Genomic DNA, 12,599 nt, shown 5'->3' with positions numbered 1-12,599 from the left:
TTTTCATTATATATTTCCTGCTGAGACTAGAACACTGTTTTGTGGTTTACATTTTTTTAGGTGGCCAACACTTGAGTAGTAATCAACAAAAGTTCTCTGAAGTTCATCACTAATGAATCTCCTAGAGTCCCAAGTCAAGAACCATGATGGAGAACTTCTTAATTCTAGCACTTCTCTCTACTATCCACTGAACAGAAGGACATACACGTTTGCCATCAGTGTACATAAACTGAACAATTAGCTGTTCTGTTGGCTGTGGCTCCTGACTCCATCTTCCTGCCACTACAGACCCAGGAAGGCAGGAGTGACGGCCCAAGTGATTTGGTTTCTGTCATCCACATGGGAAACCTGGATTAGGTTCCTGGCAGCAAACACTGCAGTCATTTGAGGAAGGAATCAATGGATGACAACTCACTTGCTTTCTACTTTTCAAATACATAAATAAAAACTATTAACAAAAAGTTGATGGAAAAAGGAATTAAATAATTTTGGTGCAAAAAACCTTTTGTAATCCATCTACTTTGTTCATAATACACATCTTCCATGACCTTGTTGAAGACCCAGCACACATACTGATGTTATTATTGTTTCTGCTACTGAAAAAAATGTTATTAACATTCTTCCTCCTGATACTCCCAACCAGTTTCACAATTCCAGAAATATATTCTACAGGTACTGTAGACATAACGGGAAAACAGGCTAATATAAGGAACTTCTCCAGTTCACTCAGTATTACTTTGCTTTTCAGTGGGAAAGATGAAGGCTCCAAATATAGTAATGTGGTAGTCCTATGTATGTGTGAGAATGCAGGAAGGGTTTTTTTAAGACATTTAAATTTGATTCATTAAGAACCCAAAGATTTTATAAAAGGGAGTGGTACAATCAAATCACCATTTTAAGACTGTAACTCTAGTTAGTTAACTTAGAGAAAGAAATAGTTGTTATTAAACTACTTGCACTATATGAGAACATTGACTTCCCCATATAAATCCATTCTTGTTTTTTTTTAAAGATTTATTTGACAAAGAGAGAGCTCTTCCATCCCACTGATTTATTCCCCAAATGCCCACAACAGGCAGGGCTGGATCAGGGAACCAGGAACTCCCTCCTGGACTCCCACATGGGTGGCAGGAATCCAGGTTTTAGAGTCACCACTTTCTCCTAGACACATTAGCAGGTAGCCAGATAGGAAATGATGAGTAGAGAAGACTCAGTCCAGGCACTTGAATTTGGGATGACAGCGTTCCAAGTGGCGGCTTAACACACTGCATCACAACATCCATCTCTATTACCTTGTTTTTAATCTCCGACTTCAGGGATAAAATACAAGCCATCAAACAAATCCTTTCAACTTTCTACCATCAGACCTAAAACACCAAACCTAACCTCTTCACCTTCCCTTTGTTAAAACCAAGGGAATACACCTTTTTCTACCTAAAACCAGCCTCTCCATCAGTGGATCAACAGCTTTACTAATGAATATGGGGTTTTCTGTACATAACCTTTTGTTATTATCTGGAAGCGCATTAGGAGTACAAATTTGGGCCAGTGTTGTGGCACAGCAGGTTAAGCCACGACTTGTGATGCGACATCCCGTATCAGGGTACCAGTCAAGTCCTGGGTACTGGGGCCGCACTGTGGCTTAACAAGTAAAGCAGCCACCTGCAGTGCCGGCATCCTATAAGGACTCTGGTTTGAGTCCCAGCTGCTCCAATTCCGATCCACTCTCTGCTGTGGCATGGGAAAGCAGTAGAAGATGGCCATATCCTTGGGCCCCTGCACCCACATGGAAGACCTAAAGAAGCTCCTTTCTTCGATTGGCCCAGCTCTGGCCATTGCAGCCATTTGAGAAGTGAACTAGCAGATGGAAGACCTCTCTTCTCTCTCTGCCTCTCTAATAAATCAATCAATTCTTAAAAAACAAAAAAAGTCCTGGGTACTCCACTTCTGATCCATCTCCCTACTAATGCACCTGGAAGGCAGTGGACCGTGGCCCAATACTTGAGCCCTTGCCACCCACATGGGAGACCTAGATGGAGTTCTTGGCTCCTAGCTTAGGTGTAGCCCAGCCTTGGTTATTGCTGGTATTTGTGGAGTGGACTCGCAGACAGAAGCATGCACGTACTTTCTTCTCTTTCTCTGCCACTCCACCTTTCAAATAAATAAACAAATGTTTTTTTTAAATTATCAGGCTCCACACCAGACCAACTGAATCAGAATATGCACTTTAATAATACTACTGGGCCAATGATTCTCATGAAGTACATTAAAGTTTAAGAAGCACTGCTTTAAACAAGTCAAATCTCTCCCAGTTTTTTCAGAGTACTTACACTATAGATTATTCATTCTTTCTCCTATCTCTTCTGCTTTTAAAAGAAAAAAAAAAAAAAGGAAAATACAAAACAAATAATCTATACTCCTTTCCCAATCCAAAGTGTGAATAAAGTTTCCCAGGCATCTTGTCTCTGTTTCTTTATATACCACACACTCCTCAATCCATTCAAATCTGACTCTCACCACCACTCCATCAGACTCTCATCATCAAGATAAACAACCTTGGGGCCGGTGCTGTGGTGCAGCGGGTTAACACCTTGGCCTGAAGGACTGGCATCCCATATGGGTGCCGGTTCAAGTCCCAGCTGCTCCTCTTCTGATCCAGCTCTCTGCTATGGCCTGGGAAAGCAATAGAAGATGGCCCAAGTCCTGGGGCCCCTGCAACCGCGTGGGGGACCCAGAAGAAGCTCCTGGCTCCTGACTTAGGATCGGTGCAGCTCCAGCCGTTGCAGCTGACTGGGGAGTAAACCAATGGATGGAAGACCTCTCTCTCTTACTGCCTCTCCTCTCTTTGTGTATCTCTGACTTTCAAATAAATAAATAAATTTAAAAAAAAATCAACAACCTTTAGAATGGTTCTAAATTCAAAAGATACCTTTAGTCTTCATCCTACTTGACCCCGACTAGTCAACACAAGCACCCTTTCTCGAATGTCTTTCCTGTGTTGACATGCACTAATGATGCAAAAAGCATTGCTGGACAGAAATGCTTTAGTGTGAATCAAGGCAACAGCACTGAACTGCACTACCAATGGATAACTTCATGAAGAAAGGAAATTATTAATTTCAGGGCCAGCATTATGGCACATTGGGTTAAGCCACCAACTGAGATGCCAGCATCCCATTTAGGCTCCATTTCCAGTTCCAGCTGATCCACTTCCAAACCAGCTCCCTGCTAATACACCTAGGAAAGCAGTGATGGCCCAAGTGCTTGGGCCCCTGTCACCCAAGTGGGAGACATGAATGAAGCTCCTGGCTTCAGCCTGACCTAGCCCCAACTGTTATGGCCATTTAGGGAGTGAACCAGAGGATGGAGGATCTTTCTCTATCTCGAGTTCTCCTTCTAACTCTGCCTTTCAAATAAATAAATCTTTGGGGCCGGCGCTGTGACGCAGTGGGTTAACACCCTGGCCTAAAGTGCCGGCATTCCATATGGGCGCGGGTTCAAGACTCGGCTGCTCTGCTTCTAATCCTGCTCTCTGCTATGGCCTGGGAAAGCAACAGAAGATGGCCCAAGTCCTTGGGCCCCTGCACCCACATGGGAGACCCGGAAGAAGCCCCTGGCTCCTGCCTCTGGATAGGCACAGCTCTGGCTGTTGCGGCCAATTGGGGAGTGAACCATCAGATGGAAGACACCCCTCTCTCTCTCTTTCTCTCTCTCTGTGTAACTCTGCCTTCCAAATAAATAAATAAATCTTAAACTGTCACTAAATCTCAACTCTGGAATATACATCTTTTTAATAATGTACTGTAGAAAGTGAGAAATTAGCATAAAGGACTTTGGCATACCAAGTAAGAATGGCTGGAACAAGGAAAAGTACTCGTATAACTATGTGAGAGATGAACTAACCACTTTTTTCTTGCAACATCACAGTACTTGAAAGAACATCAAACAAACTGATTATTTAGGCTGATATTTGATAAACATTTTTTCATAATTAACAAAAGGACTAAGTTTTTGGCCTAGTGGTTGAGATACCACGTGGGTGCACATCCTGCATCAGAATGCATGACTTCATGGCCCATCTCCACTCCCAATTCCAGCTGCGTGCTAATGTGCACTCTGGGAGATAGCAGGTGATGGCTCAAGTTACTGGGTCTCTGCCATCCATGTGGGAGACCTGGACTGACTTCCTGGACACTAATTTCCACCTGGCCTAGCCCAATGCACAAGTTTAATTATGATACATTACTACCAATGAATTACTACACCTCCCTCCCATTGCAGGGATTTGGGAAGGGGGGTGAACAAGCAGACAGGAGCTGTCTCTCTGCTTCTCAAATACATTAAATATTTCTTTTTTTAAAAAAAGCACATTGTATCAGTCACACTCATAGCTTCAAGAAAATTAATGAAGTATGACTTTCACTTCAAGGAAAAAAAACTGTTGGTTTTGAATGATAACATTCAAGTTTCCAAGCAAAAATTACAAATTTTGGAAAACTTGTATTTGTCAACACATTCTTGACAGCATCCCAAACTTCATACTTTTCTGATGATATCAATGTCATATTATCAAATGTGAGTTTCTGATACTGTACAATGACATGTCAACATTTAGAATATCTGTTTAACAGTGGACCAATAATCTCCACATAACCAAAGTATGATTTTGCAAAATTAAACATGCAAAAAACATCCAAAGTACAAGACAGATCGATATTAATGTAACAGAATACAAAACGTTCACTGATAACAAATAGCAAAATCCATATTATAACTAACATTTAAGAAACTATCTCATTGCATTTTGGTACAAAAATACATATAATTATGTTTAAATATTATTATAATATTCCTCCCTTTTCTAACTACATCTGTTAAAGATTCCCACATATTTCAATCAAAACAGCATAATGCAACAGACTAAATGCAGAAGCAGATATGAGAATCCAGCAATCTTCCATTAAAGCAAACTAGAAAGAGAGTTGCAAAAATGTCAAATAATGCCACTCTTCTCCTAAATATTTTATTTGGAAAAGGCCATTTTTCACAAAATGTATTTAAATTAAATATAAGAAGCTTATTCTTTTAAAATAATTAATGAATACATTTTTAAAATGTCCTAGTTACAACTGGAATATGATAAACAGCAACTGACATAGTCAACATAATTAAAACTTCTGCAGGGTTCATGATAATTTTTAAGAACATGAAGAAGTTCTGCCACCAGAGAGTTTTAAGATTTACTTTATTTGAAAGACAGTTACAAAGAGACGTAGAGACACACAGAGAGAGGTCTTCTATTTTTTGGTTCACTCCTTAAATGGCCACAATGGCCAGAGCTGAGCCAATCTGAAGCAAGAAACCAAGAGCTTCTTCGGGGTCACCAACACGGGTGCAGGGGCCCAAGGACTTGGGCCATCCTCCACTACTTTCCCAGGCACATTATTAGCAGAGCTGGACAGAAGTGAAGCGGCCATGAATTGAACCAAGGCCCATATGGGATGCCAGCCCTGCAGGCCGGGGCTTCAACCCACTGCGCCACAGTGCTGGCCTCAGCCACCAAAGAGTTTTAAGACTCACTGCACTTGGGGCCAGTGCTGTGGCGCAGCAGGTTAACACCCTGGCCTGAAGCACAGGCATCCCATATGGGTGCCGGTTCGAGTCCCGGCTGCTCCACTTCGATCCAGCTCTCTGCTGAGGCCTGGGAAAGCAATAGAAGATGGCCCAACTCCTTGGGCCCCTGTACCCATGTGGGAGACCCAGAAGAAGCTCCTGGCTCCTGGCTTCAGATCAGCGCAGCTCCAGCCGTTGCGGCCAATTGGGGAGTGAACCAGCGGATGGAAGACCTTTCTCTCTCTCTGCCTCTCCCCTCTCTGTGTAACTCTGACTTTCAAATAAAAATAAATAAATCTTTAAAAAAAAAAGACTCACTGCACTAAACCTCCATCATATCCCATGATTATAAATAACTATCACAAATCCTTGACTCTGCAATTTTTCTCTAACCTAGGCCTCGCCTCCATTTTCCATACTCATTTATACAACTGCTTATTCAACACCTCCATAGAGATATCTCAAGTGTATCTCAGATTCAACATTTCCAAATCCAAACTCATGACCTCAGACGCTCAAAACATGGTCCTCTTCTTCCAATGTTCCCTCATTGAATTGCCCCATCAATGACCTGAGTCACCTACAACACCTCCTGCTTTCTCACTCTCCCATACCTAATCATTCAAGTCTACTTAAGTCCATTTCTCTTCCAAAACCCAAATCTCTCTTAAATCTATTTCTACTTTTAACACAACCACGCAATACCCCTCCCCCAGATTATAGCCTCCAAATAAGTCTACAAGTGATATTCTTTTGATCTCCAGGCTGCCACCATTTATTTTCCTTTGAGCAGATAGTCATGTCTTCAAAAGACGAATTTAGGGAGGCTAGTGTTGTGGCATGGTGGGTAAAGCTGCCACCTGGAATGCCATCATTTCATACTGGTGCTGGTTTGAGTCTCAGCTGCTCCACTCTGATCCAAATTCCTGCTAATGCATCTGGGAAAGCAGTGGAACACGGCCCAAATTCTTGGGCCACTTCTAACCACACGGGAGACCCGGAAGAAACTCCTGGGTTGGACTAGCCTTGCTCCAGCCATTGTGGCCATTTGGGGAGTGAGTAAACCAGTGGATTGAAGAGCTCTCTCTTGCTGTCTCCCTGGCTCTCTCTGTAAATTTTGTTTTTCCAATAAATAATCTTTAAAATAAATTTATTCCCACAATTCCCTCATTTACAGTACTTTTTTTAATTAATATCCACACATGTGGGTATCCCAGTTTAATCAAAACACTTTTCACATACATTCTCTCCTTTAAATCACAAGAAGCCCCTTGAAATAAGATTACTGCCATTTTACCCAAGAAAGTAAGCTTGTGAAAGGCTAAAACCAACACAAAGCAGACCAAGGATATAAACCCAGACCTCTGATGCCATGGCCTATTCTATCTCACCATACTGATTCTCTGGTTAAAGGAACCAAGACGATCTCTCCAACAACAAGAAAATCTGGCTACTGAATGAAGAATGCAAACTAAAGACCAAAAACAAAATTTAATCAACTACCTATTCTGTAAATGATAACTGTATGTTACACAAAACAGAGTTAACCATCAATTTAAAATCTTCCGGGACGGGCGTTGTGGCAGTGGGTAAAGCTGCCAACAATGACACCTGCATCCCAAAGAGGTGCCAGTTCAAGTCCTGGCTGCTCCACTTCCAATCCAGCTCCCTGATAAAGCACCTGGGAAAACAGCACATACAGCCCAAGTACTTGATTCCCTGCTACCATGTGGGAGACCCGGATAAAGCTCCTGGCTTTGGTCTGGCCCAGCCCCAGCTGTTGTGGTCATGTGGGGACTGAATCAGCAGATGGAAGATTTCTCTCTCTCCCACTCTAACTCTGCCTTTCAAATAAATAAATAAATCTTAGAAAAATACTCTTACACCTTTGTACTTTATTTTAATTTCATGTTTCTCCAAATTACATTATGCTAAATATGAGCAAAGCCTTGAAGGGAAAAAGGAAAAAAACTAGACAGCTATAAGGTTAGGATAGTGCAATTCTTCATGAGGTTGATTTTACAGGAGTTAGTGTTGTGGGGCAACAGGTTAAGCTGTTACTTGTTATACCATGACCCATGTTTGAGCTGTTGGTTCAAGTCCCTGCTGCTCCACTTCTGGTCCAGCTTCTTAACACATCTGGGAAGGCAGAGGAAGAAGGATCAAGTACTTGGGCCCCTGTCACAGTTGTGGGAGACCTGAATGGAGTTCCTGGCTCCTACTTCTGGCCTGGCCCAGCACCTGCCATTGCAGCCATTTAGGGAGTAAACCAGTAGACTGAAGATTTCTCCTTTTCTGTCTGTCTCTATTTTTTTGCTGTTACTCTGCCATTCAAATAAATAAACCTTAAAAAATAAAAATACATGTCACTCTGGATGGTTGTATCCTGTATCAGAGTGCCTAGGTTCAAGTCTCAGCTCTGTTCCTGATGCCAGCTTCCCCAATAGTAGGCACTTTAGAAGGTAACAGGTAACAAGTGATGGATCAAGCAGTTGGGTCCTTGCTGTCCACAAGGGAGCTGGGATTGAGTCCCAGCTCCTGACTTATCCTGGCAACTGGCTGTTGCCAGCATTTGGAGAATAATCAGGGGACAGAAGATCTGTATCTCTGCCTTTCCAAAAAGAATTTTTTTTCTTTAAAATTGTTGTAATACAATAGCACTTTCCAAAAATGCCATTACAAATACCTCTTCTATATGTTACTGCTACACAAACAGAAAAGTATAGTTGTTTTGATTAGCAAACATCACTTTTTAAAATGCCAGAAGTAGGGGGCTAACACTGTGGCATAGCAGGTAAAGCCACTGCCTGCAGTGCTGGCATCCTATATGGGCGCCAGTTCTAGTCCTGGCTGCTCCACTTCTGATCCAGCTCTCTGCTATGGCCTGGGAAAGCAGTATAAGGCGGTCCAAGTCCTTGGGCCCCTGCACCTGTATGGGAGACTGGGAAGAAGCTCCTCGCTTCAGATCAGCTCAGCTCTGGCAGTTGCAGCCATTTGGGGAGTGAACCAGTGGGTGCAAGATCTCTCTCTCTGCCTCTGCCTCTCTGTAATGCTGCCTTTTGAATAAATAAATTTTAAAATGCCAGAAGTAATTCACAGGGTTATGAAGACCCTCTAAAAAAATATGACTACTCAAAACAAATACTCCTTTTTCCATATATCCTGCTCAAACCAGTGTCAACAGAAGGGCTAAAATACACTCAAAGAAAGCCAGTAACAAAAACTAAATGAAATAGGGGCCAACTCTGTGGTGCAGTGGGTTGGTCCTCCGCCTGTGGCGCCGGCATCCCATATGGGCACCAGTTCTAGTACTGGCTACCCCTCTTCCAATCCAGCTCTCCGCTGTGGCCTGGGAAAGCAGTGTGAATGGCACAAGTGCGTGGGCCCCTCTACCTGCATAGGAGACCGGGAGGAGGCACCTGGCTCCTGGCTTCGGATCAGTACAGCTCTAGCTGTTGCGGCCATCTGGGGAGTGAACCAGTAGATGGAAGACCTCTCTCTCTGTCTCTCCCTCAAACTGTCTGTAACTCTGCCTCTCAAATAAATAAATAAATAAAATCTTTTTAAAAAAAGCTAACAAATAAATGGACTACTCACTGACTGTTATCTGGAAACTTAAGGATTTTTACCTTTTTTATTTTTTGACAGGCAGAGTTAGACAGTGAGAGAGAGAGAGAGGCAGAGAGAAAGGTCTTCCTTTTTCTGTTGGTTCACTCCCCAAGTGGCTGCTACAGCTGGTGCGCTGTGGCCGGCGTGTTGCGCTGATCCGAAGCCAGGACCCAGTGCTTTCTCCTGGTTTCCTATGCAGGTGCAGGGCCCAAGGACCTGGGCCATCCTCCACTGTACTCCCGGGCCACAGCAGAGGGCTGGACTGGAAGAGGAGCAACTGGGACAGAATCCGGCACTCCAACCAGGACTAGAACCCGGAGTGCTGGCGCCGCAGGCAGAGGATTAGCCTATTGAGCTGCGGTACCGGCCGCATTTTTACCTTAAAAGTACTGTTTTAACAAGATTTACAATTAAAAGTTATTATACAGCCAAAAAGGAAGACAGCTAAAATATTTTGTCAATTTAGTAATGCAGCCTTTATTTCCACTGCAAAGATATTAAGATAATTATACCAAATTTTAGGTCAACATCGCAAACATTCTCTTCTAATTACTTTAAAATGACATTAAAAGAAATGCAGAAACACTATAGACTTTTCCTTTACTTATTCCTGGAATTCAAAACTGTAAATATAATAAAGCAGCAGTAAAAAACAAATGTGTTCAGCACTCGGAAGAATGGTTAATCTGAAAGGATAAGCATCACTTATATAAGAAAATCAGCTGCAATGGTCTATGTAGTAATGAAATCTTTTTCATTTTTGCACAAATTCTATGTTATAGCTTCTGAATAAATTATTTAAATTCACAGTACTAAAAATGTTTCTACTATTCTAAAAAGTATGCTACATGGTTAACATCCAATTTATCCCACCCCAAATCAAAATTTACAAACCAATGATTTGCTTTAACAAAAGTAGATTTAACACAGATGAAGAAATGGGCTGTTCAAAACATGTTCATTATCATTTCTCTTATTCTATAAGTCAATTTCATAGTACAGAACTAGCTAGCTTTAAAGAAGATAAGTATCTGCATTGTCCCCAGCCTACAACATATTTTGAAAATCAACCAGCCAAGCTATGGATTAAAATTAGTATTTCTACTAATTACCATTCATTCAACAAATACATATTTGTGTAAACAAAATTATCAGTACTACAGTTACCTTTTTCTATTCCTCAGAAAAGTGTAAACGCAAAACTTTAAAGAAGTGTTTTAAAATACACTTTAAAAATTCACCAGAGAAATTTCTACACAAATTGAAGTCAGCAATGTTTGAAAACAGATGTCAATACAGCAAAACCCAAAGAAAGATGATGAAGGAATGCACTTACGTTTCAAAACAACGATCCACGTTGTCAGACATCAAAAGCAGCATGCATAGCTGTTCCAGGGCTATTAGCTGCATATCCCTTTCATCTCCCTGTCCCATCTGTAGCCATTCCAGCAACGTATCTGGATCCACGTCCGCCATGGTTTTTTAAAAGCCTCTGCTTAAATTTGAAAAGGGAAAAAAAAAAAAGTCCTTTAAATTTCCAAGACTAATCAGCTTGAGTTTTAAAATGTCTTCATTTACTTCTGCATAAATTAAATGTTCATGGTATCCTCCTACAAATTAAAAAAATCGTGAAGTATGTCTTCTGGATCACGGTGTTCAATGTAGTTTTCCAACTTATTCCTTGGGTTTAACATTCAGATACCACACTAAATAAAACGCAGTTTTGCACAAGGCATAAGCTGATTATGTTGCTGCTTAACTGGAAACCAGCGCTGTCTTCGTCAAACACAACCACACAAGCTTCGGATCCCACGCTGCTATCACTAAATGACTGTGCCAAAAGGCAAAGAACTACTACTAAAGTTTTTTTTCCCCCGCAGCAAACTTCTTCCCCTCTTCTATCTACACTCAAAACTGATCTTCAGATACGGGTCCTTTTCTGTATTTTCAAGGCATTTTAATCCTTTCCCTTTCCAAATTCAGTTTCTCCTGTAAAGTTACCTCCGATTCCACAAATCCTGCTTCTCAATTTACTTACCCCTATTTAACGATGTACAACTACAAACGATAATTAGATACGAGATCTATTTATGAATAAAGACTTGGTCAATGAATGTTGACAGTCTTGGCAACTGTCCTTAAAACTTTAAAAAGAAACGCTAGAAAGTATGTGCAATGGACTAACAGGTTACGGATCAGAATATAGGCCACTCTAGGGCTCTCTTTTCCCGTGGGGATGGGCAGTTGGCTAAAGAATATATATATAAGCGAAACCGAGAAGTTGCCCCTTCAGACCAGCCATCATAAAAGCTCCTCTTTAGCGCCCTGATCAGAGGAGCGCTGTGGATCCCACCTAACCCAGCTGCAGGTGTAGAAATCAAGCGTAGGGTCGCGGTGGGCAGCCAACGGCGGCGACCAGCGGGACCGACCCAACAAGCGCTCTGCCTCCCCCGCACCAAACCCCATCAAGTTAGCCACCTGTTTAGGAGGGACCGAAGATCGGCAGAAGCAGCAGCAAAAGCCTCCGGGGCCGGAGGGGGCTGCCGAGCCAAGCAGGGCGGCCGGTCTCCTGAGAGCGGCGCCCGGAACTCGGAGGCCCGGAGGGACGTCCCTGGCCCCGGCCGGGCCGCGAACCCTCCCTTCTTCTCAAGGGCAAGAGGAGCCCGCCGTGGGCTCCAGCGCCGGCAAGCCAGGCCCCGCCGCCAGAACGGCCCAGGGAGGGAAACAAAGGGGCCAAGCAGAAGAGTCGGCAGCAGCCCGGCCGACCTCAGCCGGCGCTGGGGTCTCGCTCCCCGCTCGCCGCCGGGCGTCCCGGATCCCGGAACCTAGGCCTGCCCTTCCGACGACCGGAGGCATCCCCGCCTCCCCTTCCCACAGGCTCTTACCCAGGCTTGTCTCCCAAACCGCTTCGGTCCAGCTCCCAGCAGGCCGCGGGCAGAGCCAGGCCCAGCCGCGGCCCTCGAGTTCCCAGGAAGCCGCAGGCCGCGCAGGTCGAACCGGGCAGGCGGCACAGGAAAAGCCGAGTCTCGTCCCTCCCCTTCCTCCGCGGGGACCTGGTGACAGGGAAGCGAGAGGTTCCCCTGAGCGGCGGCAGCCAGCCAGCGCAGGTCCCGTCCCCCGCACGCGGCTCCTCAGGCCCTGCAGTTCAGAGGGAGGCCCGCGCGGTGCTGCCGGCGGCAGCGGGGGGAGGCCGCGTCCATCGTGATTCGGGCGGGGGGAGAGGGGAGGGTCGAGCGAGAGCCGGGCGGGGAGGCTGCCGAGGGCAGCCGAGCCCGGCGGAGGCGGAGCGAATCTGTTCTCCCGCCGGCGACCCCGCCGGCCACCACCTGGGGCGCTGCGGAGATGGCCGACCCGCGGCGCGGGGGCGCCAACCCCGG

General features: G+C 44.2%; 1 protein-coding gene across 23 annotated transcripts in view; it reads right to left on the bottom strand.

Moving 5' to 3' along the window:
* HECTD1 (HECT domain E3 ubiquitin protein ligase 1) overlaps positions 1 to 12,549 on the bottom strand; it is a 101,417-nt gene extending 88,868 nt beyond the window's left edge. For 12 of the 23 annotated variants that reach the window (XM_008269476.5, XM_008269479.5, XM_008269477.5 and 9 more), the window contains exons 1-2: positions 12,108 to 12,549; positions 10,559 to 10,717 (exon numbers count right to left, since the gene is read on the bottom strand). In XM_008269476.5, the coding sequence (XP_008267698.1) occupies positions 10,559 to 10,698 (140 nt within the window). In that variant the 5' untranslated portion in view covers positions 10,699 to 10,717; positions 12,108 to 12,549. Of the gene's footprint in view, positions 1 to 10,558; positions 10,718 to 11,700 lie in introns of all 23 variants that reach the window. The other 11 variants (XM_002718126.6, XM_070053783.2, XM_070053782.2 and 8 more) reach the window with 2 other exon arrangements.
* Positions 12,550 to 12,599: the final 50 nt, after the last annotated feature.

Source organism: Oryctolagus cuniculus, chromosome 12, assembly GCF_051225735.1.
Source record: "Oryctolagus cuniculus isolate XC-2025 breed Fujian yellow rabbit chromosome 12, ASM5122573v1, whole genome shotgun sequence".
NCBI lineage: Eukaryota > Metazoa > Chordata > Mammalia > Lagomorpha > Leporidae > Oryctolagus > Oryctolagus cuniculus.
Note: the sequence above shows the minus strand (reverse complement) of the source record. Positions and strands in the feature narration are given on the sequence as shown.